Source organism: Rhinolophus ferrumequinum, chromosome 5 (assembly GCF_004115265.2).
Source record: "Rhinolophus ferrumequinum isolate MPI-CBG mRhiFer1 chromosome 5, mRhiFer1_v1.p, whole genome shotgun sequence".
Taxonomy (NCBI): domain Eukaryota; kingdom Metazoa; phylum Chordata; class Mammalia; order Chiroptera; family Rhinolophidae; genus Rhinolophus; species Rhinolophus ferrumequinum.
In genome coordinates, this window is record NC_046288.1 from 37861598 (window position 1) to 37884469 (window position 22872).

The 22872-nt window shown below is 37.2% G+C and overlaps 1 protein-coding gene across 6 annotated transcripts in view; it reads right to left on the minus strand.

Moving 5' to 3' along the window:
- The window catches only part of LIN54 (lin-54 DREAM MuvB core complex component), a 63227-nt gene that overhangs the window by 12770 nt on the left and 27585 nt on the right, over positions 1–22872 (minus strand). For all 6 annotated transcript variants that reach the window (XM_033106546.1, XM_033106544.1, XM_033106547.1 and 3 more), the window contains exon 5: positions 4874–5090. In XM_033106546.1, the coding sequence (XP_032962437.1) occupies positions 4874–5090 (217 nt within the window). The remainder of the gene's footprint in view (positions 1–4873; positions 5091–22872) is intronic.

Consider the following 22872-nt stretch of genomic DNA (forward strand, 5'->3'; position numbering starts at 1 on the left):
TACTTAGTTCCCTCAAGATATCCTTATGAAAGACCTATAGAATTCCATTTGTTTCCTATTTGAAACAATGTTTAATCAGGATCACTACCTTTCAAAATTCCTTAACCCATCTACTAGGTAGCTATATAGTCTGTCCACTTTACGAGGGAATGTTTGTCATTTAACACGTTCTACTGAAAATACTTCAGTCTCTATTTGGACGACTTATATAGTCATCACTAAATCCAGTCAGATGAAACGTTGCATAAGTAAAAAAATACTGCCATTCAGGAGCTTGGGTAACAACGCTCTTCTATACTATTTCTAATTGCTGTGTTTGTATTTACACCAGAGAAAAATGTCATTCTTGTGTAATTCATTATTTACAGAGTATCTATTAAAAGGCAGCACAGCATGGTTAAGAATATGGTCTCTTGAATCATCAGACCCTGGGGGTTCAAATCCCAATTCTGCTGCTTTCTAACTACTTAAACTTTCTTTGCCTTTATCTTTATCGGCAATATGGGGATAGTATCTCCCTTAAAGGGTATAAGGATTAAATATGTTAATTCATAAACATTTATTAGAACAGTGCCCAACAAATAGTAAGTGCTCAATAAATGTTAGTTGCCATTATTGTGATTACTACAACCATTACTACTATATAAATGACACTGTGGACTGTGTTCCAGGGAAATTCAAGTACAAGACACCCACTCAAAGAGATTATATTCAAGTCGAGCAGATTAGACAAGTACCCAATAAAATAAATACTGTTAAAAAAGAGAAAAGTGCTGTGGGAGTTCAAAGGCGACAGAACATACATGTGATTGGCAGAGGATGGGCTATGGAAAGAATGCATTGAGGACACAGGTTCTGAGATAGGTCCTGTTCAGTGGATAGGTTACAAAGAGGCCACACAGGCTGGAGAAGGACATTCCACACAGAGGCAGAGGCATGAGAAGTGGAGGCTTAATGCTGGAAAGCAGCAAATATTGCACAAAATGTTAGTGACCAGAGCTAGTTTGGCTGTTTTAGGCAAGCACAGGCAAAAAGGACGACTGCAAGACCTCGAATGTGAGGGAGAAATCTGTGTTTTTAATTCCGTAGGCAATGAGAAGTATCTGAGGATTCCGAAGTACAGAAATATGATTGGAACAGCACAAAAAGAAACTGTGTTTGGCAGCAGTGTGTAAAACAGAATGGAGCTGCAAGAAACAAGTTAGAAGAGTGCAAAAACTGAGGGTCTAGTCTGGGGTGACAGCACTGGGAATGGAAAGGAGAGCAGTTGCAAGAGACATGGTAGAGGTGGAAGGAACATGAATTATTAACCTTGTGGATGGCAGAAATTGTAGGTATAAGGGAAGAAAAGTCACTGTGAAGCTTTCAAGTGGCTGGGAAAATGACAGCTATTAAAACTAAAAACTCAAGGGTGAGCTGATTTGAAGGGAAGATGAAACGTGACAGAGAGAAACGCTATGATGAAACTCAGGGGATTGGCACAAGACCTATTATTATCTTTAGACCAAAAGAAATACAATGTTTAATACTGCCTACTGCCACTTTCGCAGTCTAAAAAAGGGATTTAGGTAGATAGAAAGGACATCCCTTATTTATGCAAATAGTCTAGAGCCTGGTCTGAGAAAGGTTGAGATAGGGGATCTAAACTGCTCAGAACAATAAAAGAAAAAAAAACAGACTTCCTTGGATGGAAACGCTGGGCAGGTCAATGGCTGAAGACCAAAAGTAGAGAGTCCTGGAAGAACATTAGTGAGTACGCTGACCTAAACGGGAGCAGGCCCCTGCATCACGGTGATAAACTAAGGAGAAAGAGGAGAAGGCAGGAGACCTCCAGGAAGTGTATAATTAGTGGTGAGGACTGCATATTTCTGAATACACTAAAAACCACTAAACAATATGCTTAACAAAGGTGAATTTTACAGTAGCTATGAATTATCTCTCAATAAAGTTGTTAAACAAAAAGAGTGTATGACCATGAGTTATAGGAGCAGTGACATCCAACACCTGATTTGAAATTGTTTCCTGTTCTGCGTCTCCTCAGTTACTTTATCTTTAGTAAAGTTATAATAACCATTGTAGACTGGCCTCAGCAATACTCCAAGGCACTGAAAGGCAAACTGAAAGGTATTAAAAGCCTGAAGTCATGCTTGGGACACAGAAGAATGGACTCCCTCTACCACTGGCTCCTTGACGAAGAGACGCTGATCATCATTCCATGACAGATAAAGCAGCAATTCTGAAGCAAGTGCGAAAACTAGAGAAACGTAAGAACGTCCTCCGAGTCCACGAAATAATGGGGAAGGAGTGTGTGGTCTGCCCTCAAACTCTGATGATTCCTATTTGGAGAATAAAGAAAGGAACCCCATGCGCGTGTGTGCATGTGCACACACACAGAGCTGGAAAATTTGGGAACTCAGGTTTACATTAGCTTGGCATCTACATGATGAGTTTTAACTGAAACCTGAGGAATGCAGAAAATATGGTCAGAAAAAAGGACACTATAAATTGCCTAGGGAAGGGGGGTATCATATTGATATTATATAATAAATCAACAGTCTATTTCTCTTCCTTAACTTTTGAGCTGTCCAATAATACTACTACTGCAGTTTTCAGAGAAGATGGCATAGTCTTTCATTGTTTAGTCTTTAACTAGAATTCTGACAATCTTTTTAGAACAGCCCCTTCTAAACTTCAGAAACCATAGCTGCAAGCTTCTGAGACTTCTTAATTTTTTAAACTGATTTCCTCCCTCACCAAGATGGCAGGAGAAAATATTCTAAAGAGGTTAACCAAGCACTCTTCTGGCTCTTTCTGCAGTGCTACCTGCCATCCAGCCTGCAATGAACAGTATGGAGCCTTTGAATGCTGGTTTTTGTATGGCTTTCATGAGAAAATGTACAAGATGAGCCCAATTCTCTTTGGCATAAGTAAATCGCTCATAGGAAATTAAGCCCTTAGAAAGACATTAATACATTTGATGAACTAGAGCAACTATTTAGTGTATCTCTAATAAAAACTGTAAGTTAACTCACTATTCCTGAGAAATAATATAGTATATTATACATACCCAGATCTTTTACGGGATAGAAGAGAAAGACAAAAAGAAAAATATGGGTGAATATAAGGGAAACTGCATGGGTAGTAAGTGTCTGAGTGGGTGGGAAGAGGGTATACATAGAGAAGGAGCCAGAGAGACACAGGGGAGAAGAGAGGAAAAGCTGAAAGTGGACAGCAAAACAGGAAGAAGCAGGGAAGGGTGTTATGGGGAGGCGTGCAGATGAAGGTTTTTTTTTTTTCCACCTCATCCTTTTTTATTTTTCAACTACAGTTGGCATACAATATCATATTAGTTTCAGGTGTATACCATAGAGATTATATATTTATACAACTTAGTAAGTGCCCTGCTAAGTCTAGTACCCATCTGACACCTTACATAGTTATTAAAATATTATTGACATAATCCTTATGCTGCACAGATGAAGGATTTTCAGGAGGCAAAGAGAATAGAGAGATACAGGCAGAAAGATAGACATGAAGTTGGAAAAGAAGCCACCAGTAAATACCCTAGATTACAAAATGCCCAACCCATCTCTCCACTCTTCCTGGATCTTCAGCTCCCTTTTCTACTTACACCAAAACCTTATTCTTAATAATGAGTAAATTCATTTTAACATCACACTGGAAATTATACTCAGCATATTGTATACATACAAACAACACACACATAAAATATCACTAATTGTTATCTAATGACTGCTTTATATCATTATGATATCTAAGGAAATTGAACTTGTAAGCACTTCTGTTAGTAACCTGCTAAGTTTCAGTATTGAGAGAATACAAAACTCGACTCCCCTAGTCATTTTTCCTCTCATTAAGAACACTATAATAAAAGATTTTCTTCCACAATCAGTTTAAAGAAGGATTAGAAAATATAATTTACTTGATATGTCTGATTTTAATAGAACACACACTAAAATGCTATTTCCCTCAGGGGTCCTCCACTTTCTCCCACTAGTAATTTAAAAACTAAAGTTTTTTTTCTTCTAGTTTCCCTTAAGTGAACTAGCTATCAGCAATAGACGGCTTCACCCTCTGATCCTTTAAAAAAAAAAGGAAAGAATAAACAAGTGGTCTTTAATTCTTCTATTTACATCTATAAACAATAAATCATTCATTTGCATCAACTGCTTTTTGACATCACTGGAATATGTGGCAGTCTTCCAAGAAAAAAACCTGATCCTTTCACACCATTCAATTTTTTAACAAGCAGATAAATATGGAGAAAGGTTATGTGTAAGTCTGTGTATGTGTATCAGGTGGTAGGAAGGGTTAAACACAAACAGAAGATGGAAGGACTATAAAAAGGAATATCTTCCAGGAAAAAATACAACTGAGCAAAACAACAGAACATTTCAATGGCTTTTTATTAAAAATTACAGATTCAAAATAAGTACAGAATGAAAGTGATATAAATTCTTACTTATTTACACCTTGCCTACTGGTTATTTCAACTGACCCAAACCCTATCAAGCATCTTCATTGTTTAGAAAATAAGATAAATAATTTGTTTCCATCTAAATTTATCCCACTGGCATCAATAGTAGGTTTTAAACCAGCAATAAAGTGACTACCCACAAACTGATGAATAATTATGATTATCTGGTACTACAGCACACAGTGTACCAACTTCTAGCAGAATGAAATACTATAGTTATATACAGCTACAATTCTGTCACTGCTTTCTATAACAGCTACTGATTCAAATTCTCAGCTGAACTGCCATATTTAATCAGGATTTCAGCAAGAAAAGGATCAATGTTCTTCAATAATGTTCAAAGCATTAATTACTATTTTAAAAATGGTTACTAACCTTGCTGAAGAGGCTGAGTGTTTGTACTGGGATTCTGACTAACTGGCTGGGTTGAGCTACTGGCTGTGGTGGCAGTAACAAGTCGGACATAATGAAACTTGCTTCCAGGCACTTGGATCTGCTGGACATTGGGAGCAGTTGCCAGAGGAATAATTGTCTTAAACTGTGATGTGCTCACGCCTCCAACAGTGATGGTCTGCACAGCTGATTTCACTGCCTAGTAAACAATACAACATGGCTCTCATTAATCTGGTGTTGAATTTTCCTACACCTTTTAACTTAAGACAATCACTCAAGGAAAAATGTCTGTTCCTGTATTGCGTCAAAAGCTGTTGAAAGGAAACAACCTGTTCAATGAGGAATGAAAAGAACAGTAACGAATATAGGAGTGAAACCACAATTAATGAGTTCTATCTTCCACCTCTAGTAGTTAACTTCCTTGTTAGTCCAGGTCAGATGACTTGCTATGAAGAAATTATTATTTAAATTACAAGAACTTGTACAGTTTTATTTATATAAGGTAAAATTTATAAGAAGAGGATTATTTTTAAACTCCCAGAATTAAGCCTCAGATTCAACATAGAAAAAAAAAATGGATTATAGATATTTGACTTTATTGCTACCCACCAAATTAACTATGACAAATTTCATTTTCCCAAGTTCTAAAGGATGAAGAAACCCAAAAGAAAAGCCCATATTATACCCTCAGTAAGTCTAGTCAATTCTGAAAGGCTTAGAACATTCCACAGATACAAATGTGCCCACTAACATATGGGTAGGAGACCAAATTCAGTCCAGAATTACATCAATTTTGGTTGTTTAGGGAAACTAATTTTGGGTGATTCAGATCTGAGTCGATATAATCATTTTTAATCTCCTTCAGTCCGACAAAAAGCAGTGCCTTCTTAAAAAACTAAATGAAACACCAGAGGCAGAACAAAACAAAAGTCTTTTAAGTTTCTCCAATCGATGTTTAATCAAGGTACAACAGACTGTCATACAAAGCAAAGGTCCAGACTAGATTCTCTAACTAGTTCTATAGCATTATTTTATAAAGAATTACATCCCCACCTATTCTTCAAAAAGCCCTCATGCTAAAAGGTAATTGACATGATGGAGGTCTATATTATGTGAATAATAATTTATGAAAGAATAATTCTGAAGAATTTTAACACTTTCATAAAAGACCAGGGAGAAAAAAAAAAGAATGCCATTCAGTTTGGAAACTCTATAAGTAACACTATCATTAGACAGAGGCACCACAAAGCAGACTTAAAATAAAGATAACAGATAACAGCCACAACACTCTGCAAGTTAAATGAAAATATAAAAGTTTAAGAAAAGGAATAAAATGTGTACGAGTACATATGGAAGATACTGAAAAATCAAGCAACCTATGAGACAAATATATACAATATTACAAAAAAAGTCCTTGCTGTATCATCTCAAAACGGAAAAAAAAAAAAGTACTATCTTAAGAAACAAGGTATCTCAAACATAATAGTTAAAGTATTGAGTATTTAATATGTATCCAGGACAATGGTTTAAAAACCTCTAAGTGAGATTATCTGGTTTAAATCTAGCAATCACATTGTGAGCTAGGTACAGCATGGCACAATTATAAGGGCTAGTTCAGTTTGCACAGTACTGTATTTCTTTTTCCATCTCTTTACTTTCAACTTTTCTACATCCTAAACTTCAAGCTACAACTCTTACAAGCTGTACATAATCGGGTCTTAAAAATATATCACATTTGACTATATTTTTAATCAGCATGTGTCTGTTTACATCTAGCATAGTTAATTAAATATTTGGATTTAAATCTGCCATTGTACTTTTTCCGATTTGAATCCTCTTTTTCTCTCCCTTCTCGACTTCTTTTGGATTAACTATTTTATTTCATTTCCCCCTTGTATTAGCTTATTTGTACATTATGTTACTATTGTTTTAGTGGTTACCGTAGAGATTACAAGGTAGGAATTAAGTTGGTACTTTATACATCACCCAGTCAATGAAAGAACCAGAGAATACCAGTATCATTTACTCTTGCCCCATGTTGGTGCTATTGTTAACTATTTTAATTCTACATATACTTAAACTCCACAAGACATTCATTTATATACACCCCACAAATTTACCCTTTCTGTCCTTCCTATATCTCTGTTCTGACATTTGGGATCATTTTTCTCTGCCTAAAGAACTCACTTTAGGATTTCTTAAGTGCAGGGTCTGCTGATAAGAAATTTTTTCCCTCTTAAAAAGTGTCTAATCCTTTTTTTTATCTGTATGGAATTTGCTGGTGAATTCATCTACTAAATTCTTAACCTCAGTTTTAAGTCTTCAGTTTGAAAATATTCACCTGATTCCTTTTTATAGTTTCTAATTCTCTGCTGAAACTCTTCATCTTGTTAAATAAAATTTTGAATATATTAATCTTAGCTTTTTAAAAAAATCTGTTGATAACTCCATTACCTGTATCTCTCGGGTTTGAATAATTTGTTCTGGTTGCCTGGTATGCCTGCTTTTTGACTAAATGCCAGCCATTGCTTATAAAAATTAAAGCGATAGTTTGAGGCTCTGAACGATGTTACATTCCTCTGGAGAGAATTCCCTTTGGCTTCTGGCAGGCAGTTAAGAGTAGGGGCAGATTATCCTATATCAATCATAAATTGAGCTGATTTGAAGCTGAAGTTCAGCCTTCGGGAGGCCTTGTCTATTTCTGGTCCAACCTTGCCCTGTACTACACTTCCATGGTCCCAACTAAGGCTTGGGTGTTTGTAAGTTCCTCCTCCTTGTTGGGGCCTGAACCCAAATTTTTGTCCATGAGAGCTGTAAGACTGACAGATCATCTCAGCTCCTCAACCTTTCTGTGGCCACTTTTTGCTCACCTTCTCAAGTCTCAGCCACCACTTAGAAAGCAGCCAATGGGAAGCAGACACTTCCCTAAGGGGAAGTGTCACGAACATCAAGTGGACTTTCCTAGGCTTCCCTTTACTTCAGGATGGTTGCCTTGGGTGTCCTGGCTCCCTGGTAGGTCTGCAATGCCTTCAAACAGATTTCTAAAACATATTTTATGCTGTTTCTTAGCTGTTCTTGGTGGGATGGGTCTGCAACAAGCTAGTTCTGTATAGACAAAAATAGAAAATTCACAGTTCCTGGGTTTTAATCTAGGTTACAACATTTCCTAGTTGTGTGATCTTGTGCAACTAACTAAACTTTTCTATGCCTAAAGTTCCTCATGTGAAAATGTGAAAATGATGCCTTTCCCAAAGGATCGTTGTGACGATTAAATGAGTTAAATTATATAAAGTGCAAATAACTCACCACATATTACAATGCACATAAATGTGAACTGCTATTTGTATCAGCATCATTATGCCCATTACAGAAGGAGAAACTGAAGCTCAGAGCTAAAGTAACTTCCCCAAAGTCACATAGCTACCAAGTAGCGGAGCCAGGATTGGAACCAGATCCAACTCCAAAGCCCATTTTCTTAAGTAAGACATTATAATGCCTCTTGCTATATATATATACTTAATGAATAGATATTAAATGACTGAATAAAAGAGCATCCAGTCCTCAAGAACTATTAAGAACTAAAGTTGCGTATCTGCCTCTAAGAAACATGGAAGTATTTTTTAATCAGTATAGTGAATAGAAGTAGAAATAACTTTCTTAAAACTTTATTTTAAAATAATTTTAGACTCAGAAATTGCAAAACTAATAAAGAGTTCCCATGCATGCTTCCCACAATATGAGGTGTGATCACAAAATACAGTCAATGTTTAAAGAAAATAAAAAATTATTATAGTAGAAGACACACGGCCATTAATTCCCCCTCAAAATACTCCTCGCTTCCAACACACTTACTTATCCCATCATTCTTGCCACTTTCTGAAGCAGTTCTGGAAGTCCTCTTTTGTGAGTGTCTTTAGTTGTGCTGTCATGGCTGCCTCGATGTCCTGAATCATTTTGACTTTGGAGAAGAGCCAGAAGTCACATGGTGTCAGATCTGGTGAATAAGGTGGATGAGGCCACACTGCAATGTTCTTATTCGACAGAAACTGCCATATACCAGAAGTGATGTGTGACACGGAGCAATGTCATGTGGAGGATGATTTATAGCACACTTTAAAACACACCTTCTCTCAATTGTAGATCACACCCGATTGACTGCACCGAAAAAGCTGAAACGTGTCACACACTGTTACCAAGGTTCCACGTGCTGTTTCCCATATTGAAGATTCCAGCCTTTCTGTTGGATGGCACTTGGCAGCAGTATTCACCGTATTCTGTGGTCACAACGGAAAGCCTCCGTGCCCCACATCGCTTCTGGTATATGGCAATTTCTGTCAAATAAAAACATCATGCTGTGTCCTCATCGACCTTATTTACTGGATCTGGTACCATGTGACTTCTGGCTCTTCCCCAAAGTCAAAATGACCATGAAAGGTAAACGTTTTGAATCAATTCAGGACATCAAGGCAGCCATGACAGCACAACTAAGGACACTCATAAAGAGGACTTCCAGAACTGATTCAGAAAGTGGCAAGAACTGATTCAGAAAGAGGCAAGAACGGGATAAGTGTGTTTGAAATGAGGGAGAGTATTTTGCAGGGGATTAATGGCAATGTGTCTTTTACTGTAATTTTTTTTAATTTAAACATTTACTGTATTGCTTGATCATACCTCGTATCTCTTTCTCTTTTCTCTTTAGTTTTGTGTCACCTAGTCTATATTACACAATTTAGCACTTATTTCATTATTCATTATTGTCTTACTTGCATTCAATTTTGTCTGCCCAACCATTGTAAACTCTTCTGTAGTTCCCACAGTCTCAGCACAGGGCACACACAGACCTCAGTAAATACTGATAGCCACTGATAAACATAGGATGAAGGAAAGCTTCATTATTGTTCAGGCTCCCAGTGTCCTGCCTAACTAATGCCAATTACCTGTGTTAATATAGCACTATTATGCTATATATGGACAATTATGCTATAGAATGCTTGCTGCTAATAACTAAAATGCATATTCTCTTCTGTTTCCTCGGCATATAGCCAGATTATATTTCCTAGCTTCCCTTGCAGTGAAGTAAGGCTATGCGACTGAGTTCTAGCTAGTGAAATGAATGGATGCAATATGCACACTTCCAGGTCTGGCCCATAAAAACCTCCCACATGTGCTTTTCCACATCTTTTCCCTTCCAGCTGGCTAAAATGGGGATAACCTTCAGGGAGACTGATACCTTCATTCAGTTTATTGTAATTTCTAGCCTATTATAAATATTAGCATTTTAAAATAAAATTGTCACATCACTTTATAAAATGTATCTAATGGAATCAAATCAACATAGTGATTTGATACTTAGCAATATATTTTTAAGTACGCAAATAAACCATTCTTTCAGAAATTTGCATTATTCCTTTCCTTTGTAAACTTCTACTTGAATTCCCAATCCTCTAAAAAACTTATTTTAGTGTAACATTTTTATGCCTTAAAATTTTAATTATAATTCTCTGAAACTAAAAGATGTATATAAACTGAAATTTTAAAAGTATTATTCCCTAGTACCTTTATGTAAAGCTTTAAGTGTTAAATAATTTCAGTAGTTCAGTAGTTAATAATACAATTATTGGATACACTTAATCAAAGCTACATAAACATATTATAAATTGCAATTATTACAATATAAAAAGATTTATTGGAATGCAACTCGCAGTAAGATTGATGGACTCATTTTTAAGATTACTTCCTGTACCCACAGATGAATACTACATATTTTTAGAATGAGAGTTCAGTACCAATTCTCTTCCTATTTTTTAATATATATTTATAAAATGATGAAAAACATTTTCACAAATAAGTACATATAAACAGAAGGCTATTAATTGTAATAATATACATTAATACTTTCAACTCCTGAATATACCAAAAATCACATGATAATCTAACATCAAAAATTAGTTTTAATAATCTGAAAACTCATTTAGGTCCTCTTTCGATTTAGTAGAAAGAAAAAAATGGAACCTAGTTGAACTAGAAGCAAAAGAATTTTTAATAATCTGCAGTCACTTATTTCTCAATTTCTAGGAAATATGTTGAAAAAGCTTTTCACCAAAACCTAAGAAATGACAGGTGCCTTGTTTACCCTGGTAAATTCAGAAATAGGAAAAAAAATTTTGTTAATAATGTTCTTTATCTTAACAGAGGTTTGGGTTGCACAGATGTATGCATTTTATCTGAACTCATCCGATGGTACCTTTAAGATCTACGTATTTCAGTACATGTAAATTTTACCTCAAAAGGAAAAAAATGCCCTTTAAACGAAGTGACTTCCAATTAATAGTATGCTAGAAGACATATTTGGGGAGAAGCATACTGGACATGTGCCACTTATTTTGAAATGCATTTTAAAAATAGGATGATTAATGGATAGAGGGATGGATAAATGATAAAGCAACTATAGTAAAATGTTGAATATAGAATTTAGTTATAGACGCTTCATAGAATTCTACCCAAGCTAGAAGACCCAGAAGTAGGAAGAGTGTAAGAAGTTATACTGGTCATAGAAATCAGAAAAGCAAAAAGCTTTCTTTACACCATAGCTTATGCTCTACATAGCTTATGCTCTACAATTCCTCACACAGGAGTTAAGTACATTCTACATTCTAAATGGCTATGTGATGATTCAATTACGTACCACAGAGTGGGCCAACAAGAAAGATTTGTTTGCCAGATAAAGGCCAATAAAAGAGCACTTCCCTGGGTAAAAGAACAAAACTGACAAGAAGTGTATGTAAAGTGAATTCAAAGATGTCCAGGATAATTTGCATAGACTGTTAAACTAAAGAGTACGATATTTTGAAGATGTATTCACATAAAGACATGAAAGGGTAAAAAAGTACCCATCAATATTACGTAAAGTTTGACCAGGCCTTACATTTTAGGAATATTTACTAACTCTAAGACCAAATTAGTGGGAAAGAAAGGGTTTCAAAGTTTCTAACCTTCATTTTTTTGATCCAATTTTCCAGAACCAAAACTCTGTGAACCTTTACCTTTCTTGAAGTCCAGTTATCCAAAAGTTCAACTATCATGAAGTTTTTGTGAGCAGATTTGCTGCAAATCAACAGCGCAGCTTTACTCTTTGTGCTAAGTCACCTACTTTTTTTTGTTTAACTTTTTATTTATTTAAGTGTGTGTTTTTTTCCAGGACTCATCAGCTCCAAGTCAAGTAGTTGTCTCAATCTAGTTATGGAGGGCACAGCTCACAGTGGCCAATGTAGGGATTGAACTGGCAACCTTGTTGTTAAGAGCACTGCACTCTAAACAACTGATCTAAGTGGCTGCCCCTAAGTCACCTACTTTTAATACCATTATTTCCTCCCAAAACAGACCTGACCAGAAAATAAGCCCTAGCATGATTCTGCAGGATGCTCGTAATATAAACCCTACCCCCAAAATAAGCCCCAGTTAAGATCGTCAGCCAGACGGGGACACATTTAGTACATCTGTTTGCAACACATGACAGACGTATTGAATTATAAAATAATTATATTAATATATAATTAAACATACATATTATTGACATTAATTCTTAAAATAAATGACAATATAAATTATAATTACTTGTAATACCCAAGCGGGAGCCTTTGGACGAGAGGTAAATGCCTATATAAACAGATGAACTTGAGACTTATTGCCCAATGACCAATCAGAGCACAGACACAATGCACGAATAACATGCACACTTGATAATGAACAGACGTGGCTGTGTCTAATATCCATCTTCATAATTCAATACATCATGTGTAGTAACAGATGTACTTAATGCACTCATGTGAAATAAAGAAACATTATCTGAATTTTGGTGCTTGCAATTTTTTGTCGCTTTTGTGTGGACCATCATTCTTAACTGTCATCATTTTTGTTGCCACTCCTGTCTCATAAGTCTTCAATTAACACTTGATTTAATGGTAGATTTAAAGGGAATCATATTTTGACCCCCAGACAAGATGAATGGAAAAAAGAAAGAGCTTTTCCGTCATGTACAAGAAAGGAATCATGGAGGACTCCCGGGGCAAGAATCTTACGGCTTTCTGCAAAGAGGAGAAGTTGGATCTCCAAATGGTTCGAAAATGGCGAGCAGAGTACGATAACCTCAATCAACAGGTGGACGAGGGAAATGCTAAGAAGTGCAAGTGAAGAATTCATGGGATAAAATCACTGACAGCTGTACTGCCAATGCACTACGAGTAGGCTCTATGGATAAGAAGTGCTCATTTAATGAGAGCTCTATTGCTGAACATGAGAGATTGGAGTCAATGGTTCTAAGGAAATGGAATCACAAGAAATTCAAGCTGGAATTCGGGGTTTGGACAGTTATGACGATGTTGCAGAACAAGATGGCATGACTATATTTGAATAAATGTATTTTTTGTACATGAATAAATGAATAAATGTAGTTTGTTGTACATGAATAAATGTAGATTGTTGTACATGAAAAAATAAGACATCCCCTGAAAATAAGCCCTAATGTGTCTTTGGAGCAAAAAACTAATATAAGACCGGTCTTATTTTGGGGAAATACGGTAGAATATAGTTTCACCCTACATGCATAAGCTTAAAAATGAAAAAATTTTCAAAAATTCACAACGAATTTTTTAAATATAGAGTTATACAGTTATAGGTTATAGAGTACTAACCACCATACAATCATGGAGAGCTACTGGGATAAAGAAGATGTGGTATATATACACAATGGAATACTACTCTGCCATAAGAAAAGATGAAATAGTGTCATTTGTGACAAAATGGATGGATCTTGAGATTATTATGCTAAGTGAAATAAGTCACACAGAAAAAGTTGAGAACCATATGATTTCATTGATATATGGGATATAAAACTGAAAACAAAAAAGGAACAAGAAAAACAAATAAGATACAAAAACTCATAGACACAAACAATAGTTTAGTAGTTACCAGAGGGTAAGGGCTGAAGGGGATGGTAGATGAGGGTAAAGGGGATCAAATATATGGTGATGGAAGGAGAACTGACTCTGGGTGGTGAACACACAATGTGATATATAGATGATGTATTACAGAACTGTACATTTGAAACCTATATAATTTTACTAACAATTGTCACCCCAATAAATTAAAAATTCAGATGGCCATACCAGTAATAAAATGAGAAGCAAACTCAGAGATGACCTAGATGCTGCAACCATCAGATAAAGACTTTAAAATAATTATGATTAATATGTTAACACACCTAGTGAGAAAGACAGACAACATGCAACGAACAGAGAGGAACTGTAGCAGAGAGATAAAACTATTAAGAGTCAAATGGAAAAGCTAGAAATAAAATAAATACAATTATCACAGACGAAGTCCTTCAATGGGCCCAACAGTGAACCCCACACAACTAAGGAAGAATCAATGAACTTGAAAATGTGTCAACAGGAATTATACAAGCTGAAACACACACACATGCATATCGGGAAACTGGAGTTCTAGAATGAGAAGAGAGAAAGAATGAAGCAGAAGAAATATTTGAAAAGATAATGGCCAAAAGTTTTCCAAAAATTGAAGACAATACAGATCCAAAAACCTTTAAAATCAAGATAAGTATATATTTAAAAAAGAAAATAACAACACACCACACATCTGGACACATTAAAAAATCTTGAAGGCAGCTAGAAAAAGAGATACATTATATACAGAGGGGAAAAAGACAAACATTACAGCTTTACTTCTCATCAGATACTACGCAATCTAGAAGTCAGTGGAGTGACATTTTTTAAGTACTGGGGAAAACTTTGATCACAGAATTTTTTACCCAGTGAAAATAATCTTTCAAAAATAATGGCAAAGTAAGCCTTCTTCAGGCAAATGAAAGCTGAGAGAATCTCTTATCAGCTGATTTTCCTTAACAGAAATATTAAATGAAGTTCTTTAGGGAGGAGTTTGATACCAGAGAGATTGTAAGCCACACAAAGAAAGGATGTAGGACAGTTAAAATGAAAATAAATAAAGGACTTGTTTGTAATTGCTTTAAAGGTAATTTTTTGTTACGAAGTTTATAACATGTAAAAGTAAAATGTTTAACACAAAGGACAGGAAGGGAGGAACTGGAAGAACTCCACTACAAAGTTCTTATCATACATGCAGTGACATAAATTTGAGGGTAGATTGTGGTGAGTCAAAAATGTGTATTTGCCTCTAGAACAACCAGTAAAAAAAAAATTCAATTATAATAAGCCAATAATGGAGATAAAATGGAATCATAAAAACTATTCAGTTTGCCCAAAAGGCAGAAAAAGAGTTGAAGAAAGAAAAAGAACAGGTGTGACAAAATTACCAGTAAGATGCCAGATTTAAATCCAATTATACCAATAATTATATTCAGTGTAAATTGTCTAGAAATATTGATTTTTTTTACACTGACCATATATCAGACCATTTTGCTAAATTTACACAATTGCAGATTCTTAACTTTTACTTGCATATAATAATGGAACATGTAAATTGTGGCATTGTTTTACTTTCTTTTGAAGTCCTATACCATTCATTTCTTTTTCTTGTGTTATTACATTAACTCAGACCTACAGCAGAACTGAAAAAGTGCTGAAAGTGGGTATTCTTCTTCAACACTGCACCATTACATGAAGTTTAATGTATTTTTCCCATTTGCAAATTATGAACTATCCTTCTATTTTTATTGTCTCAAGTATTTTTAACCAAAATATGGAAGCTGGCTACTATCAGGATTTTTCTGCATGTACTGAGATGCATTATATATATTCATATAATTCTCTTTTTTCCTATTAATGTCATGAATTCAACGGATAGATTTTTTAATGTTGAACCATATTGTATTTCTGACAAACAAACAAACAAACAAACAAAAAACCCCAAATATGCCATGAACAAAACAACACTAAAAGGTAAGAATAAGATTAGGACAGGGGCGGCCGGATGGCTCAGTTGGTTAGAGAGCGAGCTCTTAACAACAGGGTTGCCAGTTTGATTCCCACATGGGCCAGTGAGCTGTGCCCTCCACAACTGGACTGAAGACAACAAACAAGCTGCTGCTGAGCTGCTGGTGGGGTGGCCAGATGGCTCAGTTGGTTAGAGCGTGAACTCTTAACAACAAGGTTGCCAATTCAATTCCCACATGGGATGGTGGGCTGTGCCCCCTGCAACTAAGATTGAAAATGGTGACTGGACTTGAAGCTGAGCTGCACCCTCCACAACTAGACTAAAGGACAATGACTTGACTTGGAGCTGATGGGCCCCGGAAAAACACACTGTTCCCCAATATTCCCCCCAAAAAATTAAAAACTAAAATTAGGACAAAAACACATTAGATGTCAAAAAGTAGAGGATAACAGCATTGCTAAAATTTAAAGCAAGGAAGTAAACCATGCAGAATCACGTTTTCATTAGTTTAATGCTTATTTGCATGTCAAATAAATACTTTTAAAAACTGAGGATTACTTTAGAAAATAAATATAATGAAATAAATCTGTCCTACAACTATAATATTAAGTAAACTGAGAAAACATTAGACATGTACGACTTCCCACAACAAACCTGATTATCATTAGTTTCAAAGATGGAAAAGAGAGTGAGAATGATCTACAAATTGCAGTGAGAAGCAGCAAAAAAGACACTTATCCCCCAACCTTCCCTTTAAGGCTCAGTGGCATAAAGGCTGAAGGAGAGAAACAGTCATCACTTAATAGGTCTGTAGGGGAAGCCGTATCAAGGAGGGCCAGGTATCCATCAGACAAAGAAGATAAAAGAAACATTCAGTGAAGAGGTTAAGGATTTAAGGGATTACTTTGACTATGAACTCCAAAGAGTAGGAGGATTTCAAGAGTTGAGGATGGGTGGGAAAAGAGAACAGAAGATACTGACAACCTTAAGGAGAAAAAATGTGGGAGATGAAAGGTGATCGAGGATTGCAAGCCTTTGATGGTGCTCAGTCTACACGAAGTTAAATAAAGAAAGAAGTTCTGTCAGATTCAAGACAGATTTGATGGTCAAACTCTGAGTATTGGCAGGCAGAGAAGGGTGGGTGTTTGGAGTTTCTTTTGACCACTTTTTTTTTTCCACATTCAATATTATTTTATATTAATTTCAGGTGTACATCATAGTGGTTAGACATTTGTATTATTTAAGAAGTGATTCCCCTGACTAGTCTAGTACCATACATAGTCATTACCATATTTTTTACTATATTTCCCATGCTCTACACCCTCATGACTATTTTGTAACTACCAACTTGTGTTTCTTAATCCCTTCACCTTTTTCATCCTGCCCCCAACCCCCTTCTCATTTTTAACTACGATAAATCTAGTACCCATCTGACACCATATATACTCATAGATATTACAGTATTATTGATTATATTCCTTATGCTGATTTCTCTGTTGAGAAATCAGCTGATTGTCTTATGGGAGCTCCCTTGTCGGTAACCAACTGTTTTTCTCTTACTGCTTCTAAGATTCTTTCTCTGTCTTTAACTTTTGTCATTTTAATTATGATGTGTCTTAGTGTGGGCCTCTTTGGGTTCATCTTGTTTGGGACTGTGTTTCCTGGGCTTGAATATTCATTTCCTTTGCCATGTTAGGGAATTTTTCTGTCATTATTTCTTCAAATAGGTTTTCAATTCCTTGCTCTCTTTCTTCTCCTTCTGGTAGGCCCCTTAAACTATCCTCATTTTTTTTTAGATTATTTTTTCTTTTTGCTGTTCTGTTTGGGTGTTTTCTGCTAATTTATCTTCTAAGTCACTGATTCAATCCTCTGCTTCACTAATCTACTGCTGATTCCCTCTAATGTATCCTTTATTTTAGTTCTTATATTCTTCATTTCTGACTGGGTCTATGTTGTCTCCATTTTTATGTTTCCTAGCTCTTTGTTGAAGTTCTCCCTGAGATTATTAAGCATCCTTATAAACAATGTTTTGAAGTCTGCGTCTGGTAGATTGTTTGTCTCCACTTTGTTTAGTTTTCTTTCTGAAGCTCTGTTCTATTCTTTTATTTGGGCATGTTTCTTTGTCTCCACATTTTGGCTGCCTCCATGTGTTGTTTCTATGTATCAAGTAGAGTTGCTATGTCTCGTGGTCTTAGTAGAGTGGCCTTATGTAGTAGGTGTCCTGTGGGGCCCAGTGGCGCAGTCTCCCTGGTCTCCAGAGCTGGGTCCTCCGGATTTGTCCCTTGTGTGGGTTGTGTGTGAACTCCTGCTGTAGTTGAGCTTTGGTTGCTGTTTGCACATCAATGGAAGGAACTGACCCTCGGGCTGACTGGTACTGAGGACTGGCTGTGTCTACAGTGGAAGAGTTGTTCTGTAAAGGTTGATGATACAGAGCAGGATTCACTTTAGTGCCTACCCAGTCTTCCCATTGGGTGTGTTGTCCTTGGAGGTGGCCAGGTGATACTCTGGCTTGGTTTGAAGCTGGCCACTGTGAGTGCTAGCTCCAGCACCTCCTGGGAGGAGACCCGCTGCAGGCCAAGTTCAGTTGCAGCCTATGTCCTGCCCTGGGCCACCTGGCATGAGCCACAGAGAAATCCACAGATGGCCACCACCCTCACTGTGCTTAGAGGTGCCCTGAGAGGCCAAGCTGAGAACTAAGACCAGCTGTCAGTAGTGCCAGGCTTAGGGCTGCTCAGCCAGAACTATAGGACATGCTGAAGCCAGATGCTGCTTTTGTGGGTTTTGTGAACCTTTAAGAGTTTAGGAAAGTCTGCAGAATGAGCCAAGGCAGGCCGTTTATATAGAAAAATCTACCGGAAGCAGTTTGGGTGGACCCACAAGTTGTGTGGGGCACAGTCTCAGGGAATCACCAGGGTAGGGTGAATGAACAATGTAAGCCAGGTTGATGGAGACTCAGATATGGCATCTGCCTGCATCTGGCATGCTGGAAGGGTTGAGGACTCAACAAATAAACAATGGATGCCACCAACTCCTCCATCTGGCAGAAACCTGCCCCTCCTGCCCTCATTCTGAAGCCAGACATTCAGTTCCTCCCAGTATGTCCTGACGTCTTTCGAGGTGCTGCCCCAGCACTGGAGCTCAGATCGAGTGGGTCCATCAGCAAGTAAGTCTGTGCCTGGTCCTTTTAAGGGGAACACTTGGGACTACAGCTGCCCTCATCTCACTCAGCCACAATCTCTGCTGGTTTTCACCAGAAGTTATAGGGACTTCTCCCACAGGCAATGAAACCCTGGCTTGGGTAGCCTGAGGCGGGGTGGGTTCCCTCACTTGTCTGGGTGCAACTTAGCAGCTGAGATATCCCTCCCAATTTTTAATGGTCACATGCGGGTGTGAGACCAGGCTGTTCCGTGTCGCTGCCCCCCCGTCAGTCTTGAAGTGGCTTCTTCGATATGTTCTTAGTTGTAGGACTTCAGTTCAGCTAGACTTCAGGCAATGCTCAATGGTGGTTGCTATGTAGTTTAGTTGTAATTTTGATGTGGTCATGAGACGATGCAAACACAGAGTTTATCTACTCTGTCATCTTGACCAGAAACACACTCCTTTTGACCACTTTCAATCAATGGGAGCAAGGCAATCTCTAGCAAATCCTTACTTTTTAGTCTTTTTCTTAATTGCCTTTTCTATGACATTTGAAATTGTAGCCCAGTATCTTTTTTGAAATCATCTACCCTTCCTACTTTTTTTAATTTCTCCTACTACTTCTCTTATCATTCCTTCTCTTCCATTGGCTCTTTTTCTTCTACTAACTCTTAATATTCTGTGGTTCAGTACTGCTTTTCTTTTCACTCTACACACAACCTCATGCTCCCTGGTTGATTTCATCTATATGTATAGCTTTAGCCACTGCCTATATTCAGCTTCCTAATGGATATCTTTCTCTAGATAATCAGTGGTACTTCAATGACAAATATCTCCAGGGACGAAGCTATATCTCTCTGCCCAAACCAGCTATTCCTACTATATTCACTTTCTAGTGTAAGAGGATAATGGGATGTTTTCTTCTATCTTGAAATTTGGCTGAAGTCAGAGGCCCCTAAAGATGAGAACTACAAATGATAAACTCCCCACACTCTAGAAAGTATAAGACATCCATGCCAGACTTACTAAAAGATTAGCATCCCTATCATCCACCTCCTGCCTATTGAAAATGAAACAAAGCAGATAAGAAATAGAAATGAATTCATAAACAGAGAATGTTAGGGCTTTACACCTCAGTGAGAACAAAGGAAGGAGTTCTCCAAGAAAACCTCTAGGATAGAGTTGGCAATAACTTTAAGAGAAAACTGACATCCAAATCTCTGGCTAGCAATGCACTGAAATAAAGAACCTCTTAAGCCCATTTTGATCTAGCCACCAGAATTGAATGCAGTCAAAGTTCTTGGAAGAACACGACACATATTCCCAGGAGTTTAGGGCATATATGAACACAGAAACTGGTTCCAGCCTGGAGAATTCTGAAAGCAAGAGGCTGGATGGAGCTGTCAAAATGGCAGAGGAAGGACATAGAGGACAGCAGTTACGCAAGCTACACCTCTACCACTGGGTTAGTATAGGTTTCCCATTAGCCAGATTGATGTTTCAAAAGGGCTAAAGGATCTTGATGGGCCAAAGACCCATGAAGGGCACTCCGCAGTAACTACAGGACCCAAGAGTAGGAGGAAATTGCCAAAGGTAGCTGGTGTGTGCACCATACCCAGACAGGAACTGGGCAACGTGTACATACCCATGTGGGCCTCCCCAAACCTTCCTAAATGCACAACACACTTGGGCACTTGCCACAAGAGGATACCGACAGCTGGATTACAATCATCTTAGTCATATAAAACTTTGTCCTTTCTCTTCTAATCTTCCTTCCACTAAGAAGCCAAAAACAGAAAGGGGGAGGAGGTAGAAAAGTAAAGGAAGAAATCACACTCCTCTTCTCCACTACATGACCCCTGATCCAACTCAGGTCTGAGTTGAGAGGAAAAGCCTTCAACTGGATATAAACTGTTACCGTGACTTTTCAGAACTGTAAATTTAATTACTAAAATAAAGCGTATAGTTAAAAATGACCTCTGGTCAAGAGGCAGGGAAGGAAGATCCAACATGGCATGGCTAAAGTCAAGAATCAAAGAAAAATAAAGCTAGTTTCTATCTGTATGCGATAAGGCACAGCCCATATACCAGTCATATTAGTCCACAGTGCCACCATGTACTGTTATTCAAATCAGGGATCCAGGAGTCATCATAGATTCTCCCCCTCCCTAAAACCCTAATGTCCAGTCATTATGTCTTAAACCTCTTTCTACGTATTTCTTCCTCTCTAGCCCCTTAGCTACCATGTTTCCCCGAAAAGAATACCGGGTCTTATATTAAGGTTTGCTCCAAAAGACGCATTAGGCTTATGTTCAGGGGACGTCATCCTGAAAAATCATGCTAGGGCTTATTTTCTGGTTAGGTCTTATTTTCGGGGAAACATGGTACTAGTCAAGCTCACACATGAAGTACTATAATAAATCTAAGTTAGTGATACTCAATTGTGGCCTACACTTTAGAAATTTAAAATACTAAATCTAATTCCTAAGCCCCACCTTAGAGACTCTGATTTAAATAGGGTCAGGAAGGGCCCAGCTGTTAGATTTTTCAAGTGGTCCCCAGGTGCTTTGAAAGTGTAGGCTCAGTCGAGAATCACTAGCATAACTGGCATTTCCCAGAATCCAGGCTTACCTTTCTCCAAACCATCATTCATAATGCCACAAGAATCATCTTTTAAAAAATGCAAACCTCATATTATCCTAGAGCAGTGGTTTTCAATCTGGACTGCCCATCAGAATCACTTAGAGAGCTTTTAAAAATCCTGATACCAGACCAATTAAAACAGAGTCTCTAAAGATAAAAACCAGGCATTGATTAAAGCTCCCCAGGTGATTCCAATGTGCAGGCAACGCTGAGAACCACTGTCCTAGCAGCAATGGGAAGCAACAGAAACTTTTTAAGAACAATAAAATCCAAACTCCTCTGAAGGTAATGAGACCTTCCATTCACCTTCGTAACCTCAGCTCTCATCCTACCAAAGTAATGTCAGTACTTGCAAGGGCCACACTTTTACATTTTTGTGTAAAGTATTACCTCAATCCAGAAAGCCTCCTTTGCTCACCCACAGCTAAGACCCAAGCCACCTTTAAAGTTAAGACCTTTCAAGAGTAGCCTCCTTTGTATAAACCTTCCCTGACACACACAGCAGAGCTCATAAATTTACCTGTGGTTGTTTTGATTCTGTAGGGCAATTTTTAACGTTAAACCTAACTTGCCTGTTGAACTACTTGAAATTAAAAACTTAGATCTGATTCATAGTTTTATCCCCAGTGCCCATCACTATGCATAACACACATGTATGTAAATAATTATATTATTATGCAGGTAGAATCCCATTTTAATAAACTTTGAGACATCACAATTATGTATTATATTCAAGTCTCATTAAAATGGAAACCAACAACTAGACTTTTAAAAAACGCAAGGCAAATGTTTAATGTTTGTTCTGTTTATGAACAGTAACAAATTGAGGAAAAAGGCAGGTACAAAGGGCAGTATGTTTTCAGAAGGGTGGAATCACAAAGGTGGAATCTTATGGAATAATGATGTGTGGCTTTCCACCTAAATATGTCCTTTAAAAGATACCTTTTTCAAAATGCTATACTGGTATATGACATCTGTATGTTTTACGAAAGTGAGACAAGGCTACTTACTAGGAGTAAAATAATAGGTTTTGCCACCTTGAAATGAAAACAAATTATGAAAAGCTTTCAAATGCTTTCAATGAATTGTACTTAAGCTGAAAGAGTCTGACAAATATGGTTACCAGCATTTGATGGCAATTTCTAGTATTCCATGTACTCTGTTACCCAGCAGAAACTCAGTTCTCCATAAAGACCCAAGACAGCTTAAGCAGAAGGCACAGTATTTTATCAAAAAAAGTTACTTAACATTTTATATTTATATAATCACTA